Source organism: Leptonychotes weddellii, chromosome 10 (genome assembly GCF_054177405.1).
Source record: "Leptonychotes weddellii isolate Sample4059 chromosome 10, ASM5417740v2, whole genome shotgun sequence".
NCBI classification, from domain to species: domain Eukaryota; kingdom Metazoa; phylum Chordata; class Mammalia; order Carnivora; family Phocidae; genus Leptonychotes; species Leptonychotes weddellii.
Window position 1 is genome coordinate 57,232,048 of NC_138378.1, and position 22,748 is coordinate 57,254,795.

At 51.9% G+C, this 22,748-nt stretch overlaps 1 protein-coding gene across 2 annotated transcripts in view; it reads left to right on the plus strand.

Moving 5' to 3' along the window:
- TTC7A (tetratricopeptide repeat domain 7A) overlaps positions 1 to 22,748 on the plus strand; it is a 117,567-nt gene that overhangs the window by 20,550 nt on the left and 74,269 nt on the right. For both annotated transcript variants that reach the window (XM_081833504.1, XM_081833505.1), the window contains exons 4-5: positions 8,679 to 8,809; positions 11,244 to 11,359. In XM_081833504.1, coding sequence (XP_081689630.1) covers positions 8,679 to 8,809; positions 11,244 to 11,359 — 247 coding nt within the window. The remainder of the gene's footprint in view (positions 1 to 8,678; positions 8,810 to 11,243; positions 11,360 to 22,748) is intronic.

Below are 22,748 nucleotides of genomic sequence, written 5' to 3' on the forward strand. Positions count from 1 at the left end.
GGGAAGTGAATGAGCCCTAGCTAGTTGTGGAGCTTTGCTAGGTTAGCTTGGAGGTGAACCTGAACTTAAGGAGGAATCATCTGCAGATGAGTAGAAGAGGTGCCTTCCAGGTAAAGGAAGAGTCCAAAGAGAAGGTCCAGGAGAAATGGAGGTGACTTATTGAGAGGTGGGGTGTGATGACACCTTCTTAGAGCAAAGGGGGTGGCGGGTGTGGGACTGACTGGGAAATGAGGGGGCATTGAGAGCCTTGCAGTAAAGCTCAGGGTGAGGGCGCCTGGGTGGCTCAGTTGGTTAAGCATCTGCCTTCGGCTCAGGTCATGATCCCAGGGTCCTGGGATCGAGCCCCGCATCCGGCTCCTTGCTCAGCAGAGAGCCTGCTTCTCCCTCTCCCTCTGCTGCTCCCCCTGCTTGTGTTCCCTCTCTCTCTGTCAAATAAATAAATAAAATCTTAAAAAAAAAATAAAGCTCAGAGTGTCTCTTTGCTGGTATTCTAGAACTTTGGCCCTAGGTAGCCATGCTTTGATGGGCAGGCAGGAGCTTCAGGGCCCGTGCTGTCAACGTCTCAAGCTCACCTGCTCAGCCCCCAAGCCGCGCTATCACTGTCCACCTCTCCGAGGGCTGTTCCATGGCAAAGGGCTGCCTCTCCCCTTGGGCCTGTGTCACTTCCGTTTCTCTGGCGCTAGCTCTGTGTGGTGACATGTAGGGAGGAATGACCCTCCATTTCTCCAGCCATGAGTCCTGCCCTTCCTCCCCTCTCGCTCACAGCCCAGCACCAGGGAGGCCGCAGACCACCCTCTGGACAGGCTTGCGTGCCGGCTGACGGGTAGAACACGGGCCTGGCTGTGGAGAAAAATGGCCTCGGTTCTCCCCAAATACCACAGCTAGCTGTTAAGTGGTGAAGGTGCTGTGGAAAGTAAAAATGTAAAAAAAAAAAAAAAAAACACAAAAAAACCAAAACAAAACCCCCAAACCATTTAGCAACCATGAGAATTGACGATCCACTAAATTCTCTTCTCCTCAGTCCTCGAGTTTTTGTTTTTGTTTTTCTGTTCTCTTTCGGTTAGTGCAACCCCAGGCTATTCTGCTCTCACCTGGGAGCTTGTGGCTTATTGAAACTTTGAAAATAAAGACACCAGGCTGCTCCTAGGGCAGGACATAGTCGCATATTTTGTTTGGGGGGGGGGTAGTTTAGTCCTGGTATGGCAGGAATTAGCTGTTGATTTTGGCTTCCTTTGCAAAGGGGGCGTGGGTCGCTGGCCTTGTGGGGAGGCGGGTCAGCACTCTTGGTACGGCTGCCCTGCCCCCACACTGCAGTCCTGGGAGCGAGGGCCTGGCCTCCAGAAGGAGAGAAACAAGTGGAGGGGAATGCTGTTGGGGCATCTTAGAAGGGGCTAGGTGTGTTCTTTGTGTGTGCACCTGGCCTTTGCTGAGTGCCTTCCTGGTCTGGGGGCGTGGAGTGCAGTCAGGCTTTGAGGGGTGCATTTGAATCACCAGCACCGACATGAGGGCCTGTCCCCTTGCAGGGTGGATGGCTATAACTCAGCCATCAGATAACGCGTGTGAAAGGTGGGCTACCAGGGGCTGGCCAGAAGTCCAACGTTTGGGAACCCCTGGGGGTCACAGCGGGTAGGGGGAGACCCAGACATTGTTGAAGCCAGAAGACCTGGATCTAGTGTGGACTCTGGCACTTCTAACTGAGGGGTGTTGGAAGGAATCTCTCCTCCTCAAATTAGAGGTTTCATTTGTCATTCCAGGGAAGGACCAAATCCCTTCCAGAGAGGTCATTATGAGTCTCACTTAACATTCTCTGAGAGCATGTGTTCTAATCTATATAGTATCACCAAATTTCAATTTCACGGTCCCCCATGAGTTGGGTATTGATAGTAATCCCATTTTGTGTTTCACGAAACCGAGACTTAGGGCTTCTATAAACATTTTGGGTATATCCTTCCAGTCTTTTTTCCTGTAGGTTTATATGTGGTTTTTTTATAAACAAAAATAAGTTCATACAATCATATTTTATAATGTTTTCTAAAGTGACTATTTTATGAGCCATTTTCCAATACATGTCTACATCACTGTTTAAAGCTTCATAGTATCACATTGTAAGACTCTTTTGTAATTTAGCAAACTTGTCCCGTTATTGGACCTGTAGGTTAAATCTCATCTTTTTGCCATTATAAACAGTGCTGCCATAGATATCTTTGAAACTAAATTTTTGCATGTGTCATTAATTTTTTTAGTGATAAATTCCTAGAAGTAGAGTTACTGGATCAAAGCATATGTACTTTTTGGAGACTGGCACATGGAATCAAATTGTCCACTTTCCCTTTTTTTTTTTTCCATTTTTTTAAATTGGTAAAATATACAGATACATAAAAAGATGCTCAACATCACTGATCATCAGGGAAATGCAAATCAAAACCCATTGAAATAGCACCTCACACCCGTCAGAATGGCTAAAATCAACAACACAAGAACCAACAGGTGTTGGCAAGGATGTGGAGAAGAAGGAACCTTCTTACACTGTGGGTGGGAATGCAAACTGGTGGAAAAACAGTATGGAAAACAGTATGGAGGTTAAAACTTAAAAACAGAGGGCGCCTGGGTGGCTCAGTCCGTTAAGCGTCTGCCTTCGGCTCAGGTCATGATCCCAGGGTCCTGGGATTCAGTCCCGCATCAGGCTCCTGGCTCTGCGGGGAGCCTGCTTCTCCCTCTCCCCACTTGTGCCCTCTCTCACTATCTCTGTCTCTCTCTCTCAAATAAATAAATAAAATCTAAAAAAAAATAAAAAAAGTTAAAAACAGAATTACCCTATGATCCAGTAATTGCACTACTGGGTGTTTACTCGGAAGATACAAAAACACTAATTCAAAGGGATATACATACCCCTATATTTATAGCAACATTATTTATGATAGCCAAGATATGGAGCAACCCAAGTGCCCATCGATTGATGAATAAAGAAGATGTGGTATATAGGTACAATGGAATGTTAGCCATAAAAAAGAATGAAATCTTGCTCTTTGCAACAACATGGGTGGAGCTAGAGAGTATAATGCTAAGCAAAATAAGTCAGTCTGAGAAAGACAAATACCATATGCTTGCACTCATATGTGGAATTTAAGAAACAAACAAACAAGAATGAGCAAAGGGAGAAAAAAAAAAAAGAGAGAGACAAACCAAGAAACAGACTCTTAACTATAGAGAACAAACTGATAGTTACCAGAGGGGGAGTGGGGGCGGCGGGGCTGGGGGAAACAGGTGATGGGGAATAAGGAGTATTTGTCGTGATGAGCACCGGGGGATGTATGGAAGTGTTGAATCACTATATTGTACACCTGAAACTAATATAACCCTGTAGGTTAAGACTGTAGGTTAAAACATTGGTAAAATAGATATAACATAAATTAAGTATCTTAACTAATTTTTAAAGATTTTATCTTTAATTGTGGTCAAAACATGTAACATAAAATTCACTATCTTGACCACTTGTAAGTGTACATACAATTCAGTAATGTTACAAACATTCACATTGTGCAGCCAATCTCCAGAACTCTTTATGTTGCAAAACCCCAACTCTGTATGCACTGAACATCTTCCCATTTGCCCTTCTCTGCAGCCCCTGGCAACTGCTATTCTTCTTTCTGTCTCCATGAATTGGCTACTTTAGGTTCTACATACAAGTGGAATCATATACTATTTGTCTTTTGGTGACTGGCCTATTTCACTTAGCATAATGGCCTTAAGGTTTATCTATGTGGCTTATGGTAGGATTTCCTTCTTAGGCATGTATCACATTTTCGTTATCCATTCATCCCATCAGTGTACTCTTGGAATGTTTCTACCTTTAGCCTGTTGTGACTAATCCTGCATGCACATGGGTGTACAAATACCTCCTTGAGACACTCCTTACAGTTCTTTTGGGTCTACACCCAGAAGCAGAGTTGCTGGACTCATAAGGTAATTCTGTTTGTAATTTTTTGAGGAACTGTCACTGTTTGCCACAGCAGCTGTACCATTTTGTGTTCCCACAGTGCCCTGCTTCTGAGTGTGATTTATAAGGGTTCTTCCCTACCTGGCATGAGGCTTCTTCCCTGAGGGCTGAAGCAATAACTTGCATTTCTTCCTCTCCCTCCCCTCAGCCTAGGTACCTAAGTCTGGGCTTAGCCTTCTGTGGGTACCTTGTGCCCTTGGACCTACTGGTTAGGAGGGAGGGAGAGGTCCACCCAGCTGGAAAGTTCCATTGCAGAGGAAATGTTGTGCTCTCCACCTCTGCATCTAGGGCCCAGGGCTCCAAGGGTGGGGCTTCTTGGAAAGATGCCCATCTGTGATGTGATGAGTCATCTTAGCCTGAAGAGGCAGGGACCCGCCAGGGTGTTGAGCCCAGGGCTAAACCAGATCAGCTTGCCTCCAAACCAAAAGTTCCAACTTAATGAAAAAGCAAGTACTGTTCTTGAAAGGGGCCCTCCCTTGGCTTGTAGAGCTGGGTGTTTTCACAGAAAGGCCCCTTTGCCAGTGGGACTCGAGAGGCAGTACCCTGGGCTTCCTGGCAGCCCCTGGCTTCCTGCCCACTTACAGGGCTGTGTGACAACCCCTGGGGTCCTTTGGGGGCCAGGCTGAGGAGCAGCCCGTCTCATCTTGGATCTAGTGTTGTGGTTTGGCCACTGGTGCAGAAACGCTCACAGGGCAGAGGGTAAAGGGACCCAAGGGCTAGAGTGGGTTTCCCATCAGATATTTGTGGACAGGAAAATGGACCTTCGTGGGAGTCAAAAAGCAAATGTAAGGTCAAGAAGCCCCTTTTTATGGGCAGAACTAGATGCCTAGACTGTGACCCTCATTAGGAAAAGCCATTGCCAGCTCCAGGAAGCTTTTTGGTTGTATGTGTATTGGAGATTATTTCACAGAGGACCCCCTTAGTGACCATAGCTCTTGTACTTCGATCTTTCAGTTCTCTGCTCTCACAATTGCTTCCTTCAGAGAAGGCATTCTATCCATTATTTTTGATCAATGTTCATACAGTGAGGTACATTGATCTTAGGTGTATAATTTGGTGAGTTGGACAGGTGTAAATACCCATGTGACCAGTACCCCACTAAAGACAACATTGCCATCACCCCAGAAGTTTCCTGCAGGCCCTTTTCCAGTTGGTTCTCGCTCTACCCCCATCCTCAGCCCCCCGGCAGTGATTGGTGATTGGTTCGTTTCTATTACTACAGATTATATTGGCTTTTTTTGAATGTCGTGTAACTGAAATCCTATAGCATGGACTTTTTTGATATCTGGTTTCTTCTGCACAATCTGATTTTTTGGAGATTCATCCATGTTGTATGTATATCAAGAGTTTGTCCTTTAGTTTATGTCTGAGTGGTGTTCCGTTGTATAAATATACCACAGTTTGTTTATAAATTCAGCAAAAAACCATTTTGTAAGTGGAGCAGGAGAAAGCCCGCGGGCTCTCTCCTCTGCATAAGTGAATGAGTGCATTCAGCTCTATATCCATCCACTCACCAGTCACCAGGCCCTGCTCTCCCTGGGTGCCAGGAGCAATCAGGAATGGGCAGAGAGGATGGTTCCAGGGTAGGAAAAAGGCATATGCAAAGGAGATGCAGGGAAAACGTGCTGCTGGTTCTGAGGTCAGGAGGCTTACGACGGCTTCAGAGAGGAGGTGGTTTCGCTGCGAGTTTTCCAGGAGGACGAGACTGAGAATTTCCAGAGGAGCATGGCAGAGAGGCCCCTGCTGGGTGCAGGGGGAACAAATGAAACGGTGGACAGTGGAGGCTCCACTGACAGATGTTACTCAGTTCACCACCTTGCAGTGGCCAGCCCACTGGAGGCAGCCCGAGCCGGCCAGGCGGCTGGCATCATCCATCCCAGGTCTGGGCCCAGCCTAGGGGCAGGAAGGAGCCCAGCTGGCAGCCTGTCTCTCACGTAAGCCACAGAGTGACCGTGTTGAAACAGATCCACTGTAGGGCTTCTGGAATGTCTGCATCCTCCCGCTGTCTGCCCTTGGTCTCCCAGGCCAGGCCTCTGAACAGTTGGTTTGTCCCACCTTCCTGCGGGGTGGACAGGCCCCGTGGCTAGAGAGGAGGGGCGGGGCCAGCACTAGCAGTGAGCAGTGGTGCCTGCCTTCCGTCTTCTTTCTGCGTCTCCTCTAGGACTCCCACTAGTCCTCTGCCCTGTTCAGCGCTCGCGAGTGAGGAGCTTTTCCCTCCTGGTCATGAGTTATTTGGCAGGAGGCATGGTGACATTCAGTGACCCTGGTCACTGAGTCTTTGTGTTGAGCAAGGGCCTTCATGTTCTGTGCCTGCCTTCGCCCGGGCCGAGTCACCCCAACCTTTGGACCCGTTCACGCCCCAGCCTGGCAGAGGACAAGGTCACTAAATCCATATGAGTTGGGATCTAGCCAAGCAAAACGGTAATTCCTTACCTTGTGTTTGCAGGGCACTTTGCACTCTGTCAGGCAGGATCAGGCTTGCCGTGTCTTCTGCCAGCCGGCCGGTGCTTGCTGAGTGCCCACCCAGTCGGTAGAAAGATGAACGTGAGATGGTTGTGCCTTTAAAAGCGTACGGTCTAGAATAAAAAAAAAAATTATAGCAAAAAAAAAAAAAAAAAAAAAGCGTACGGTCTGACTGGGCAAGCGTGCGAAGAAATAAGTATAAGAAATGGTGGGGCAGGAGTATGTCAAGCATAGACTGGGGCCCCAGGAGGGAAGGGTTTGTCATACCAGGGTATATTAGGAGGGGCTCCACAGAGGAGGCAGTATTTGGAGGGGCAGAAGGTAAGTGGTGATTTGGGGTGGACCTAGGGGATTAGGTGGGGGTGGGGGGTGCATTCCAGGCAGGAGGAAAAACTTGAACAAGGTCAGCAGTTGGAAACAGGAGGTTGGCTGTGGATGCAGCAGCTGTGGTGTCTTAGCTTGGGCTGCTATGACGAAGTACAGACTAGGTGGCTTATACACAACACACATTTATTTCTTACAGCTCTGGAGGCTGGAAGTCGGAGATCAGGGCACCAGCATGGTTGGGTTGTGGTGAGGACCCTCTTTCGGGTTGCAGGCTGCTGACTTCCTCTGTGATCACGTGGCGGAAGGGGTGAGGCAGCTCTCTGGGGTCTCTTTTATAAGGCTACGAATCCTGTTCATCACCTCCCACAGACCCCTGCCTCTAATACCATCACCTTGGACACTAGGTCTTCAACATAGGACCTGGGGTCTGGGGGCACAAACATTCAGCCTGTAGCACATGGCAAGCGCCAAGGATGGCCCGGTGACAGGGATGGAATCCTAGAGGGGCTGGTATGGGGCACCAGGAGTTTGGACCTCACCCTGTAGCACTGGGGACCCCTGAAGGGTTGAAACAGTGGAGTTCTGGAAGGATCACCCCGGGAGCAGTGTGCAGGACGCATTAGAACAAGACTGGAGGCAGGGAGGCCAGGGAGGCTGATGTGGTCATCCACTCGAGAGGTAAAGCCTAAAATGAGGGAGGCAGAGAAAGGGAAGGGAAGTATTGAGGGCACGGTCATCAGTGGGCACAGGGCAGCAGAGAGCTGGGGGTTCTACTCCTACGGCTTCTCCAGTAAGTTCATCCTGAGCGCCTGTTGCATGTAAAGTACCGTGTGGCACGTGAAGGTGAGAGAGACCTGGCTGCTGCCCGTGAGGAAGCACCAGTCAGGACAGCACTCTCTAGTCGGGTCTGTGTGTTAGTCACATGTGACGGAAACACAGTCGGGACTGACTTGACGCAAAACAGGGTGGGGTGTTCCGGGCGCGTATACTGGGACGTTTCGGGGGTAGAGCCTCGGGCAGGGTGCTCAGACAGTGTCTGCCCTCTTCGGGCCGGTCTCATCTTGACTCTAGATTTTTCTTCTCCATGACCATGAATTTATTCAGTCTTTTTCTTGTCTTGAAAAAAAAAAAAACAAAACTGATGCAAGTATAGCTGTTTTCCTTTATGGCATCCACCGCTAACAGGCATAACAGTGCTTTCCCTCCTTGGCTTCTGACCCTTTCTGGACTCTTTCTTTTTTGTTTTTGCTTTAGAGCAATGGTTTTACTTTATTTTACTGAAAAAAAAAATTCGTTGTGATAAAAAAAAATGACGGAGTGGGTGCCTTGGGGGCAGAGGCGGCACCTGTCTGCTTGCAGGCTGACCCGTGTGTGAGTAACTTAGGCGAGGACCAAGCTGGATCCGTGGAAGGGTGCCTGGGAAGTGCGGCCTAGCTGCAGCCTCTGTCGTGTGCAGACAGCAGGGCCTGCAGAAGGGTTCACAGTTTGCCCACGGGGGGAGAGAAGAGCTGGGTGTCAGCACCCGCAGTACAGCGTAGAAACGGCGAGTGCCGGGGCAGCGGGTGTCTCCGGCCAGCGACTTGGAAGGAGGGTCAGGAATGGTTCCTGTAGGAGCTGGCCTGGAAGGGTGGGCAGGAGTTGGACGCGGGGGTGCCACGCTGTGGTTCCGTGCGGGGCTTGGGGGTGCCCGCCGTCAGCCCGCAGCTTGACCCCAGCCACCACCAATACCACCGCTTTAGCTTCCTCCTTCCCTGCCGCCGACCTCGCCCCCCACTGGCTGCTCCTGAGCCTGGGTTTCCCCGGGGTGAGCCCACCCCTGGGCCCGTGAGCAGGGCCTGGGGTCGGGGGGGCCAGGGCAGGGCAGGTCTGAGGTGCTGTCCTCCTCCCGCAGGCCTCTCCCTGGAACGCCTGCCCAACTCCATCGCTTCCCGCCACCGCCTGACTGAGAGGGAGGAGGAGGTGATCACCTGCTTCGAGAGGGCCTCCTGGATCGCTCAGGTGTTCCTGCAGGAGTTGGAGAAGGTGAGCTGAGAATACGGCACTCCGCTTCTAGCTGCCTCCATGGAGCGCCTGTCACAGCAGGCCCCCACTAAGCCCGTGCATCGCCCTTGTGCATATTGGGAAACGGCACCCTCCACCCCTCCAGTGCCCCTCCGCCTCAGTGGTTGGAAAGCTCCTCGCAGTAGACCTATTCTGTCAGAACAAGACCCTTCGCCTCCAGCAAACAGATTTAATAAACGAGTCTGCACCAGGGAGCCCAGAGCCTCCTGGGTGAGCTCGACTTGGACGACCAAATGTGACAGCCTATCTGCGCCCGTTAAACTTACGTAATCCTCACCACAACTCTGTGAAGTAGGCATTGTATTTATCCCCGTCTAGTAGATGAGGTTTTTGGTTTGGTTTGGTTTTGTTTTTAAGATTTTATTTTCATTCATTTGACAGAGAGAGAGAGCACAAGCAGGGGGAGCGGCAGGCAGAGGGGAGGCCTTGGAGCCCATTGTCCGAGCCTTGCAGAGGCCAGCAGAGGCCAGCCAGCCGGGGTCTGGAAGTCCTCAGGCCTCCCCTTCTCCCCACTCCCCCTTGCGGGAGGCCTGTATGAATTGTTTGCAGGCCAGAGTTGTCGTGTTAGCAGTATACTGTGATGTTACCCCAGTTCTTCCCTTCTGGGGAGCTCTTGGTTTAATGGGAGGAGGACAGACAGCTCAATTTCACAAGGATACCACAAATGGTCACTGAGTTCCTGCTTTTGTGTCAGGCAGTACTCTGAGTACCTTACAGCCATTCTCGAATTTAACCCTCACACCCACTGGCTGGGAGAGGCCCTGGTGTTCCTATTTCCCAAGTGAGAAGCTCGGGTTTGGGGAGGAGTTCAGACAGCTGCTAAGTAGCATGGGCAGGATTGGAACCCTGGGAGTGTGGCTCTGATCACTCGTAGGGGAGAATTCGGGGCTGGTGCCTAGACATTCTGTTCAGTAGACAGTTAAAAGGCACTAGAAGGCAGGTGCCACGGCAGAGGCCCCCCGGGGTCGGTGTCATGAGCTGAGAGTCAGAGCCTAGAGCCTCACCTACTTCGGCAAGTGCCAAAATGTTAATCCAGCACCTGTCTTGTGACAGGCCTTTTTGGAGGAGTCATCCTCCAGAGCTGGGTTTCTCAGCCCCAGCACTATGGACATTGGGGCCAGATCAGTCTTTGCTGTGTGGGGCTGCCCTGTGTATTATAAAATGTTCAGCAGCATCCCCAGCCTCTACAGATGCCAACAGCCCCCCGCCTCCCAGCCAAAACGGGGTGACAACCAAACTATCTCCAGATATGCCAAATGTCCCTGGAGGGTAACATCGTGCCCCTGTTGAGTGTCACTACCCTAGAGTCCCTCTGCCTGTTTGGATTTTAGGAGGAAGGAAGAAGTGATTGGGGGACTCAGGGAAAACAGCACTCGAGCACATTCCCTGGCAGAAGTCCACTCGGAGACTTGGCGTGGTTGAATTGACCTCTGCTGAGGTCATGTGGATCCCTGCTAGACAGCAGTGTTTCAGAAGACCTTCCCATTAGAATTGTATACGGTGTAGAGAAAACTTTCATGAAATAGTCTCCCATTCAGTCAGAAGCCTAGGCTTTCGACTTTTAAAGGGGGTTACGATGATGGGCTGTGGTTTGCAGGGCCGGAATCAGGGCCCTGTGGCAGTGGGCTGACAAACGGGCCCTGGGAGCTGGTTATCTCGGGTCAGGGGAGGGCAGGCGGTGGAACCCTGTGCATTCTCAGGAATGCTGTGTGTCCCTCCTACGACCCAGCCCCAAGCTCCAAGGAACTAAGAAGCTCTCTTAAAGATAAGGTGGATGGCTCATTGATTTGTTTCTTGGATCAGGGAAGGGAGGTGGCATAGGAAAGGCAGGCCTATCTTGGTGGGGCTGGATGATCCTCTTAGAGCTGAGGCTTGAGGACAGGTCAGTTAATAACACAATTGCTGCTCAGGTTTTCCTGGAACCTGGGGTCTTAGCCGTGGGGCTATTCTGACATCCCGTGGTTATATGACAGGAACAGCGCCTGGTATATGGTAGTCACTCAAGGGTTTGTTGATTGAGTGAACCAAGAAGTCGTAGAAATAGCCTGAGCCTGTAACTGGCCAGACCTAAGTTTGAGGTTTAGGTGCGTGCTGGCTTTGTGACCTCAGGCACATTCTGAGCCTCAGTTTCCACGTCTATGAAATGCAGACAAAACCAGCTTTGCGGGGCTGTTGTGGGCATCAGGCATTTGGAGGAGGAGAGCGTGTTTCAGATGTATGTTAAACAAAAGCAAGTTAGATTGGGTTTGGTCTGAGAAGTGCACCGCGTGCCTCTGAGGCGGCTCGGGACGGGCGCTGGTGATGGGGCCGCCGGATCTGCCGGGGCTGACTCTCACCCCAGCCCCTCTGACTCAGAACTCTGAGACAGTGGCTCTCTCCGTGTTCCCCTTCCCAGATCACAAATAACACCACGGCACGGCACCTGAAAGGCTCTCACCCGGTCGACTATGAGCTCACCTACTTCCTGGAAGCCGCCCTCCAGAGCGCTTACGTGACAAACCTGAAGAAGGGGTAGGTCACTGGCAGCTGAGTGGGAGCTGGACATTTCTCTCTGGGCCGGGGGTGCTCCTGACGCTCGTCACGTTAAGTCTGGCCTCTCTGATCTGGGTGTGTGCTGGTGTGTGCTCTCTCAAGAGGATGGTGGGGGCTGACATGTTCCCAGCTTGTCAGGCTGAGGTAGGTGGAGGCACACACCTGGGGAGGGGGGCAGTCCGGCCCCAGCTGGACCCCTGGCCTGGAGGAGGCCTGTACGCCCCTTCTCTGTCTCCATTCTACCCTCACTGTCAGACAAGGGGATACTGCTTGAGTCCCTGTCTTCTGAATGGTAAGAACAGGGTAGAAGGGTCCCCACCAGGAGGCAGGCTGTCACCCTGCTCTGGGGGGAGAATACCTCCCAGAGCTCCTGATCCATCCCAGCTGCTTGGAAAGTCAGAAGCATTATCATCATTTATTTGTATTATTTTTCATGACAGTCCCCAGCTGGGTAAGCTGCTGGCCCAAGCTTGAACTTCACACCTTTTGTTTTTGTTGTTTAAGTGTTTCTTGCGACAGGCCAGGGAGGCAGGGGTGTCCCCGTTGGGGACGTGTGGACCAGGAGGCCCGGAGAGCCCTGGGCTCAGCCCACCGTGTGGCTGGGGGGGGTGGGGGCTGGAGCTCATCACGGGGACCCCGGGAAGCATGCCGCCTCTGCTCTACCTCCACCACTTGTGTTCTTCTTTCCTTTTGTGGTTGCTGAGCTTCAGTTTCAGAGACGCAGTGGCCCGGTGGGCCAGTTCCTGTTTTTGCTGCCCAGGCAACTGCCACCTGGCTACTTCTCCCTAGCTGCAGCCCCGGCCCCTGCCCCTGCCCCGGGGCACCCTTTGGTCTGCAGGTGCGGCTCTCGGGGCTGAGGGGGTATGTGAAGAGATGCCCCCTCGGCGGAACCTTTGCAGCACGGGGCTGCCGCCGCCTGTTTTTACAAATAAGGTTTTATTGGAACATAGCCACACGAACTATGGACCTACTGTCTCTCACCCAGAGTGGAATAGATAGCAGATCCTAAAATATTTACTCCCTGGCCCTTTACAGAAAAGTGTGCTGCGTGTTTAAGAGGCCCTCCCTCCCAAGGCCACCTGTAGGCACAAAGGGTAGAGGTCCTTTTCTGTATGGCACACCCTAGGAGTAGACTTCTGGGATTCCGGTGTCCCCTTCGTTCTTGCGTTTAACAAATATTCATTGTCTGAATACGGGCTGAGTCTGCGGGAGGCCCTTGCTAAGCGCTTCGCCTCGTGTGTATTTGGTCCTCCCGATAGCCCTCTGTGGTATGGGCTGTTGCATCCCCATTCTACGGGGGACGTGGGGGCACAGAGAACATAAGTGACCTGCCCAGGGCAGAGCCAGGACTCCACATGCAGGACCCAGCTGACGCTCCTACCCGTTAGGCTGCCCTGCCCACGGCAGAAACTGCGGGGGTAACAAGTCCCTGCTGCTGCCGCCAGGTGCGCCCACCTCCTGTGTGATTGCTCCAAGTGTACGCCGGCTTGGTAGGTGTGGCCTCAGCTTCCGGTTGGAAGAGTTTGGGGGGGCGCCTTGGTCATCTGGAGGTCGCCAAGGCAGGGCCCAGGAGTGGGAGGCCACCCAGCAACCCTGGGCAAGTTCCTCTTCTCTCCCCCACCCCCGGCTCCGCTTCCTTCCTCGAACGGGGGGCTTCTGTTTGTCCTGCATTGGGGGAGGGGGTGCGGTGAGGGTCCAAGGAGAGGCAGGAATGAAAAGCACCTTGAGTACTGAGCTGAGAGCACAGGGGGTGCTGTGAACCCCTGCTCCACTGCGGTCCCCTCAGGGCTGCCCGCTCCCCTTCCCCACACCACACGTGTTCCAGGTGTGACGAGGTTAAGGTGACCGTCAAGGACAGCCAGGAGGGAAGGAGGGAGAGAGCCGGCAGTTATCAAATACCTGCTGTGTGCATGTGCTCAGCGGACGGTGTCCCGTGAAGGAAGTCAGGTGACCCCAGGTCACTCGAGAGGGGACAGAGCCTCAACAAGGTTGAGTAACTTGCCCCACCTCACCCGCTGGGATTCCAGCTTCGGATCCAGGTAGCCTCGAAACCCATGTAGTTTCCAGTTTTGGGGTGGGGGGTGTGGGGGAAGGACAGGGCCCTGGTGATGGTTGGGCTGATCCTGGCTACGCTGACTCAGGGCTCTCTCTGCTCCTCTGGGACCCTGAGTCACCATTCTCAGCGGGTGGCTCCTCTTCCCGAAGCCGGCCCCACCCCTCCCCGAGTGGGCCTCTTCCTCCCTGTCTGTGTTCTGCACACTCTGGCTGTGTGTGGGTGTGGGTGGTGCCACCGCAGTGGACAGAGCATTAGCCAACCCTCACCCCTCCAGGAGAGCCCAAGTAATTCCAGTTACCGTTCTGTTCCTGTCGCTCTGCTCCCCACCCTGCGTCCTCTTTTCCTTCTGAAGCCCAGATTTTAGTCCTGAAAGACAGGATGCTGACTCTTCTCCTCCCCCTCCCCCAGCCCCCCGTGCCTCCCAAATAAAGAGCAATGGAAACTGAATCATTTCTTTCCAAGCAAACAGCCCAAACATTTGAAAGCTTGAGTGTTGAGCAGCAGTCCCCGGGACACATGGCAACAACTCAGCCCCTTCGTCCATTTCCTGTGCCCGCATCCAGCCCAGAGGTGGCCCGGGAATGTGACAGATATTTTTAGAGCAGGGATTGTGGCCCCATGTGCTTGGCTGGACTTTAAAGAATTTCTATCCCCCTTTTCTCTTAACAGTAGCTAATACTTGTTGAATACTTACTGCATGCCAGGCAGAATCCTATGAAGAATTAATAATGTCCCCACTCACTGAGGAAAGGAGAGGAGAAGTAACTTGCCCAGAGCCAGCAAGCCGGTGCTGAGCGGGGTCTGTCCCCGCACAGTCCCGGGCCTTGCCTACCACCCACCCACAGTGGTATGAGCTTTCGTAATTACTCATTATCGTCTTCAGGTCAGAGTTCTATCTTCCTAGGTGAATCACCAGTTCCAGTGGTTTTTTATATATATATTTGTTGTTGTTAGGAGGTTAAAAAAAAAAAAGTCACCTCAATCCAGGGTTTCTCAGGTACTGACCTGTTAACATGGTGAGCCAGATACCAGTACGTCGTAGGCTTTCGCGACATCCCCAGCCTCTGCCCGCCAGGTACCAGTAGCTCTTCCTGCCCCGAGTGTGACAACCAAAAATGTGTCTAGACGTTGACAAATGTCTTGGGTGGTGGAGAGCAAAATCACCCCAGTTGAGAACCACTGCCTTAGCCTAAGGTGTGAGGAGCAGAGGTTCGGAGGTACTTTGGGACCCCGATGTCTGACATTGGGTCTTCTCCTCCAGGGCAGCTCTGAAAAGTCTTTAGAAGGGCTCCAGGGCCATTTCCTGTTGGTAAATCCCCCCCACCTCACCTGGGGCTCTTGGGGTGTTTGGGAAGGTGATAAAACCCTTCCCCACGTAAAGAGATGTCACGGCCCAGTAAGGGGGAGGGGCTAAGGGAAAAACCCCAGAGAACAGCCCAAGCATTCATTTCACAGGCAGCCTCTGAGAGCCCTCTGTGCACCAGGCACCCCACCTGACTCATGGGGTTGAAGCTGGGAACAGGATGAGCTCCCCTCCTTCGGGAGCTTCCATTCCAGCACGGAGCAGACAGTCAAGGAGCCGAATGTAGCCCTCAGACATTGCTAGGTGCTAGGGAGGGAAGGGGGGCAGGGAGGTGGGGGTGCTGCTGGGATATGGTGGGCTCTCGGGGACCAGGGAGCTTCTCGGCCTTAGAAGACTTCCCTCGGGGCCTGAGGAGCAGGGGGAGATGGTGGGAGCTGCTTCTGGGCAGAATCTGAGAGCTGGCGCTCATCCCCATGTGGGCCCTGGGTGGACTGGGGGTGCCCCGCTCCCAAGGACAGATGGCCACAAGCAGTACCTGCTCCCAGAGTCCAACCTTGTCCCTCCGTGTGAGGATTTGACATAATTTAAAGGGTGTGGTGTTCTCCAGTGTGCAAAATGGGGGTGCAGGGGTTGCTTGACCTCCAACAGCTCTTCTTTTATTCTGGGCTTTGGTTAAGGCTGGGCCTAAGTATTTTAGACTTAGTAGGTTTGAGGGCCATTCATTTTTCCCCTAGGGGCCTTGACCTAAAAGGAAAGTTACGAATTGAGAGAGGCCCCGTCCAGAGGGCAGGGGTCTGAGACCCTCGGTTCGATTCCCCTCACTGCCACAAGAGGGCAGCAGTGGACTCCGATCAGAGCTTTGTCCCAGGTAGTTCCGCAGGCACCAGCTGCCAGGAGAGGGCACCTTTCAAACGTGTTCTGGTGGCTTTGGACAATGGCAGCGGGGCCCAGAGTCCTAGCTGTGGGAGAGGTTTGGTTCTCCTTTGCATGAAGCAGCTCCAGGGGTGAGGTGCAAGGGAAGCCAAGGGCGACGCAATAGCAGGAAAGTTGACTGTCCCTGTCCAGGGCCCTGACCTCACTAGGACCTGAGTCTCTGGGCAGCTCCCAAGAAACAAGAACGTGAGCTGCAGGCTTCTTCCCCCAGAGTGGGCAAGGGGCCATTCTCTTTGGAGTGGTTTTTTTTTTTCCCTTCCTTCTACCTAGACCTGCAGAGCCTCTTCTTGGCTCTGGGCTGAGAGTGAGCTTGAGACATGTGTACTGAACCAGCTGGGCTGTATGTTTCGTGCGTGTTAAGAAAACAAAATTGTTTTTTTTAATTACTGAAGCAATATGTGCTCACTGTACCAAAACCAAACAATAGAGAAGGGAGTGTGTGTGCTTTCTAAGGGAGTTTCCTGGGCTTGGCAGGTTGTTCAGCCTTATAAAAGCACTCTCCCTCGCTGAGGGCTGTGGGTGTGTGTGAGCGTGTGGGGGGGTGCGCAGCTGCCAGCTAGGTGCTGACTTGAGAGGCAGCTAAAGCTGCCTGGGCAGCAGCCGGCTGTGGGGAACGGGCTCTGCCTTAGAAGGCCCGGCCTCCTGTGTGGTATGACCCCGTGAGGGGTGTCTTCAGTCAGCAGCAATTTTGTCTTATCCTTGACAGCCACCCACTATCTGCAGGGCTGAGGAGGGCAGGAGACAGAGTGCTCTAAGGGGGATTCAGGGGCCAGAATCCAGCAACACGGAAGCCCCAGAGAGCCTCCTACTGACCTGTGTCACTCTTTGGGACACAGGAAAGCCTCTGAGGCCCACTGGAGAGAATATACTCTCCCAGGCTTTCTTAATGCACAGCCTGTTTTTATTGTTAGCACCCACTCACTAGCCGTCCCGCACCTGGCTAGACAGGAAGGATCTCTTTGCCTGGATGTCCTCAGTGCCCTGCAAGGGAAGCGTCACTACCTTTTTCTGGGACTTGGGGTGAAGAGGAGAGCTCTAGTTTTTGAAACTGATGCTATGGGTCTATGGCAGGAGTGAACAGCTTGATAAGTGTTTGAACTTCACCTGACCTTGCCTCCTGATTCAACCCTCCAGCTGGTGGGATCTGCCAACTGGCTGTGTTCTTCTCGGTCCTTGACCAGAAACCTCTCCTGCGCAATCAGTGTCAACCCTGAAATGGGGACTTCTGGCCAGGGTCCCATGCCGCAGTTGTCTGTTTAGATTCCATTCAACCATAAATTCCATGCAGTTTCTTATTCTCTGTTTCAGATCAAACCAAAAAACTAAACAAAACAGTATTTGTTGCGGACCTACTGTATGCAAAACACTTTGCTAAGCTCTGAATAAATTCAGGAGTGTGGCTGATTTAACAGACTGTGTGCTCCTTACCTGCAGGTCCACGAAGGAGATATTCACTCCCTCAATTCTGTTTCTCCATTCATTCCACGAGTGTTTGTTGAATGTCTCTTGTCAACAGGGTTGATGACCAACCAGAACCTGGGTGACAGTAGGTACTTTGGAAAGACTAGTCACTTAGCTGAATTTCAGGAGTCCTGGAGTTCACACAGCCAGGAAAGGAAAGTATAACCCTGCTGGGTCAAAAGACAAGCATTGTCTTTCTCAGGAATCTTTTTAGTTTAAAGGGAGAAAAGTCTGAAGCCTTGGTGCCTGTGGTAAGCCCGCCCCTCCCCTCGGGAAGCGATGGCCTGGAAAGGCGGGTGTCTACCAGGCTTTCATTTTCCCGTTGGAAAATGGGAGTTTATTTATTCCACAATGATTTCTTGAGTGCCTTCTATGAGTCAAGCATTGTGCTGGTAGCTGGGAGAACAAAGCCTGCCTTACCAGCCTCATCGGAAGCTGTGAGGATAGAGTGAGACAGAGCACCTCGGAAAATCTGCCCACTGCCTGCTGCTGACAAGGGGGCTGCCAGGGGCTCGCCACCTCCTCACACCTTCCACCTGGAGGCCTCCCTCGAAGACCCATCCCTGCCTCACACCTCTGTCTTTCTGTTCCCAGCCAGCCAGGCTTGACTTGAGTTGGGATCAACGGCTTCCTGGCTTCTCCCACGCAGCCTGATTCTGGGCCAGGGTTGGTCTGAGGCCCTGTTTGGATATTTGTTGAAAGTGGCAGCTCTGCTCTGAAAGGTCAGCACGAGAGACCGAGAACAAAGAGATCTTTCAAGTTGCCCTCTCACGGGGCTGGACAGAGCCCCAGCTCTACCTGGCACAGGGAGTTTTCTCTCAGGCTGGTGGGAGAAACCCCATCTGATTTCCCATTTCCCGGAGGCATAAGCTGAGGCAGAGGGCTGTTCCCGACATCTCAGGACAGGACAGGGCCAGCTGGGATCCCAAATCTCTCCCCGTACAGCCCTGGCCACCAGAGCCTCTGTGCTGGTTTTTCTCTTTATGGGCATTCCGTAAATATTGGGATTTACCCAAAAGATGCCTGAGGATGATGACTTGCCTTGTGAAAGGATTCCTGGGAGCTGATTTAGATGCCAGAATCCCTTACAGATTTGAAAATAGTAAAATTACACAACTTTTTGGACATGGGATCTTGTGAAAATGTAGTTCTGAATCCTTCATTGTGTGCGTATGGGGGGTGGGTAGGATCCCTGAGAGTCTGCATTTCTCTGCACCCGCGCCCCCCCCAGGCGATGCCAGTGCCTCGGTCTGGGGGCCCTCTCCTAGTGTTGATGATGTGGAGACTAAGGCAGAGAGAGGACAGTCCTTGAGCTGGAGTGGGAAAAAGAGACCGTAGTCCCTCTTGGCTCTGGGCTCCTGGTAGCAGCCTGAGCTGGGCTGCCAGGGAGGAAGGTGGCAGGGAGCCCACAGAATGGAAAGTCACCCACAGGTCCCAAGAGCCACGGACTGACTCTGGGCCCCAAGGCTCTGGGGCAGTCCCAGGGTCCAGTCTCTGGGCCCAGCCTTGCCCCAGCCTGTGGCCATTGGCCCAGCTGCCAGGGCATTGCTCTCCTGCAGACTTCCCAGAGCCAGCCATTTCTTCTCTTTTCTGGAAGCCCATGCCTCCTGTCTTGTTGCTCTCTCCTGGTGGCGGCTGGTGCTGGGCTCTCCCCTCAGCTGGCCTGATCTCTGGCCAGCTAACACTGGGTTCTTTTCTAAGGCAGAGGCCTCAGTGGGACTGAAGGGCCTCTGCTGCAGACTCCTCCTACTTGGGCTTCTGGGGACTCCTAGTCTGTCCCTGGGTGTGGTGTGTCTCCCAGGGAAATCCTGTGTGTATGTCCCCTGCGGGGGCAGGGCTCATGGGAGGAGACAGGTGGACACAAAGCTGGGAGATCCCCTCAGGTACTTCTGTCCTCTGCCCCCTACCCATTCACTCCTGGACTTCCAAGCAAAATAACATAGCAGATTAAAACATAATTTAATAAGATCTTTAGGACCCAAAGTAAAAGGGGAAAGGAAAATAACTATTTGGTGTGCCTCGCCCACATGCCCGGGTGTGTTTGGGCTTTGCACATATTCATCTTCCTGACAGCACTAGGCACACATGAGGAATCCTCCTCCTGTGGACAGGGAGGCAAGGACTCAGAGTGGCTGCTACACTTTCCCAAGATTATGGATTTAGGATCTGGCTGCAAAACTAGGGTTTCCGTGTCAGGTTGTCCCTTCTGGACCTGGCTTCTTAGCATGGGAGAACCGGAAGACACTGAGGCTCATCCAAACCGGTGGTTTTCAAAACTGAAGGTCCATAGGAACCCCCTGAAAACTTGGTAAAACCCAAATTGCTGGACATTGCAAACTGCACAACTAAAGGGAGAGAAGAGGCCACATCAAGGAAGGACTTACAGAAGCTATCCCAAGATGAATGGGGCAAAACCCTGGACACTGTGGAAGCCACCATTGTCCTGGAGAAGAACCTGAACCAGGCCCTTTTTGATTTTCATACCCTGGGTTCTGCCCGTGAAGACCCACATCTGACTTCCTGGATGGCGACTTCCTAGCTTTGACCTGAAGATGACCTCAGTTATGGAACTATTCAATGGGCACAGACAGCAGAAATCTCAAGGAGAATTCCTATCTTTCTGGAAAGAGATCAAGGAAAAGTGGATCCTAGAAGCATGTGTGTGTGGGGGGGGGCCTGTAAAGTCGAGAGATAGAGGTGAGAATTCTCTATTCTGTGATCCAGCACAAGTTCTAGGCTCACCCCTGCATGCACGTGTTACATGCACAATACAGACCCAGTTCACTGCAAAGGTTGTAGGAGCAGAATAATAATACAAAACATGATCCACTTGCTAAAATAAGCCCTGAGTGGCACGCACAGAATTTAGTCAAAGCAACATAGTAAAGGCTTTGAAAACCGAACTGATATTAGAAATCCCACCCACAGAAAGGGAGACAAAATGCATGGTCTAAATGTACCCAGGTTGTAGGCTGATTACCTCAAAATTTAAGATGGTTGGGGTGAGGAGGTAAAAATCAACATTACCTGGAGGACAAAGGAACACATGATGTGACATTCGAAATATTATAATAAAAAGTTACTCAACATTTAAAAAAAAAAAAAACGGATTGCTGGGCTCAGCCAAGAGTTTCTGATTCAGCGGGTCTGGAGTGGGGGGGGGGGGGGCGGTCTCAGACTTTGTATTTTTAATAGGTTCCCAGGATGCTGATGCTGCTGGTCCAGGGACCACACTTTGAGAACCTGTGTTCTAATCTATTGTTTCTCAAAATGTACCTCTGGTGATACACAAGGTGGTTTTGAGTGATATACAGACTTAACTTTTTGTAAGTACTTCTATATTTAGTATCTACTGGCAAAAGAAAACAAAAAGGAAAAAAGAACTAGCACACCAAATCCATGATTCCAGGTGTTTTTGATTAAGATACATCTCCTAAAGTAAAAAAGAAGATGTAAAGAAAAGTGTTGCATAAATTAAAACATTGGGGCACCTGGGTGGCTCAGTTGGTTAAGCGACTGCCTTCGGCTCAGGTCATGATCCTGGAGTCCCGGGATCGAGTCCCGCATCGGGCTCCCTGCTCAGCGGGGGGTCTGCTTCTCCCTCTGCCCTCTTCCCTCTCGTGCTCTCTGTCTCTCATTCTCTCTCAAATAAATAAATAAAATCTTTAAAAAAAAAAAATTAAAACATTGATGGCGTGCAGCTAGGAGCAAAACTTGTAACCGTGGGATGCAGATGACAGAAGTCTGGGAGACGCTGTCCGCACTGAAGGCCTGGCTTGGTAGAGGAAGAGACCGTGCACAGCCCACGGAGGCGAGCCCGTCCTCAGGCTTCGTGGCATCAGTGGCCGCGCCCAAACTTGAATTGTTTATCAGGACACCTGTGGTTCCCTGGCCTCTTAGCCCCTCCTGGTTCTTCTGAAGCTCTGGACAGACTGGGAAAGGTCATTGTGCCTCTGATTCTATCCCTGTGGTCTTTGTCTCCACTCTCAGCCCTGCAAACGAGGGTCTGTGTGTATAACGTTGGTGGTTTGCACATCTTTGCTTTCTTCTCTGAAACCAGAGGTTCCCAGAAGGCGGGGACTTGGTCTGCCTATTTGTCCTTTTATGGCTCCAGGCCCCAAAGCCCCCAGGAATCTGTTCTGTGCATGGAAGATGCAGGAGGGGCACGTGGAACTTTCCTGGCTGCCACCTTTGGCTTTTCACCTCTCTGTAGTCTTCATTTCTAAATTTGCCGACCTGGCAGCCTCTGCTTTCCCCTGTGAGCTGTGATCCAGGGAACCCCCAGAGCAAAGGAGGAGGGCAGGGCTCAAACATTTGCTGAGCTCCTGCTGTGTGCCAGGAGCTGTGCTAGTGCTGAGTTTCGGGAGCCAGACAGGAGCCCTGCCCTCCGAGTGCACGGTGCACGAAGGGTCAGGCCGTAAACGGAAAATGACCATGCAAGGTCATGCTTCAGAAGAGGAATTAACAGGGAGCAAGAGGGACGCAGGCTGGAGGGGCGAGTGTGGGGAGGGGTCTGGGAAGGCTGCAAGGAGGAAGTGTTATTGGAAAGGCTTTCTGAGGATGAATGTGGAAGGGCTGTTTAAGGCAGTGGGAGGAGTCTGTGACAAGACTTGACATAGGTCATATGGTTGGTTATTCAAAAAGGACCTGAGTGGCGGGAGACGAGATGGGTGAGAGGCGAGGAGCAGACCCGCCAACGCCACGATACCATTGTGAAGACCTAGACTGGATTCTGTGAGCCCTGGGGGTGCTGATAGAGGGGCTAGCCTTGAGGGGGGTGGGGGTGGTAAAAGATGACGTTTGTGTGTCAGGCATACAGACCCCTCCAGGGTCCATGGAGCAGTGTTTCAAACTGCAGGCCACAACCCATCAGTGGGTTGCAAGACCTGTTTAGTGGGCTGCAGCCAGAATTTAAAAAAAAAGAAGAATAGAGCAAGACGTCAAATTGGAAATACCAGAGTGGCCTGCACACAGTAGAGCTAAGTAGTGTGTCAAGAAACTTGCTTCCGTTTTATGTAAGGAAAGTGTGTGCATACTGCGTTACAATCTAAAATGTATTTTTTTTATTCTGGGTCACACTTTAAAAAGCTTGCAAATTATTTCGAGGCCCAGAGGGCTGGCAGGGGTTGGGGGAAGAGGTGTGACTGGCCCTTGTGGTTATCCAGGCCCCAGGTGATGCAGGCTGGTCCGGGGCCCTGGTGACAGGGACTGAGAGGTGAGGATGGACCCCAGCGTTGACCAGATGTGCTGGGGGAAGATGGAAAATTTGAGGCAGATTCAAGTCAGTCTGACACCAGCCAAGGCTTTTGGGCCAAATGACATCTTGTTTGAAATACTCAATCTTGGTCCCCTTCTGGTGGTGAGCTGGAAGCCAGGGTTCCTGGGGAGGTTCCTGGTGGAGGAGAGGGATCCTTCCTGTTCTTTGGTCGACAGTGTCCTGGGCTTCTAGGATCCTGGTGTCACAGCTCTGACCTTTCATTCCAGTTGAGTGTTTTCAAGTAAAACTCAAATGGGCAGGCTCCTGCTTGAGTCTGCAGGTTTGATGATGATGTCTGTGGGAACATCAGACATTCATTCCTAAGCTGGGAATGACCCTGCTTCTGCTGTCTTCCCCC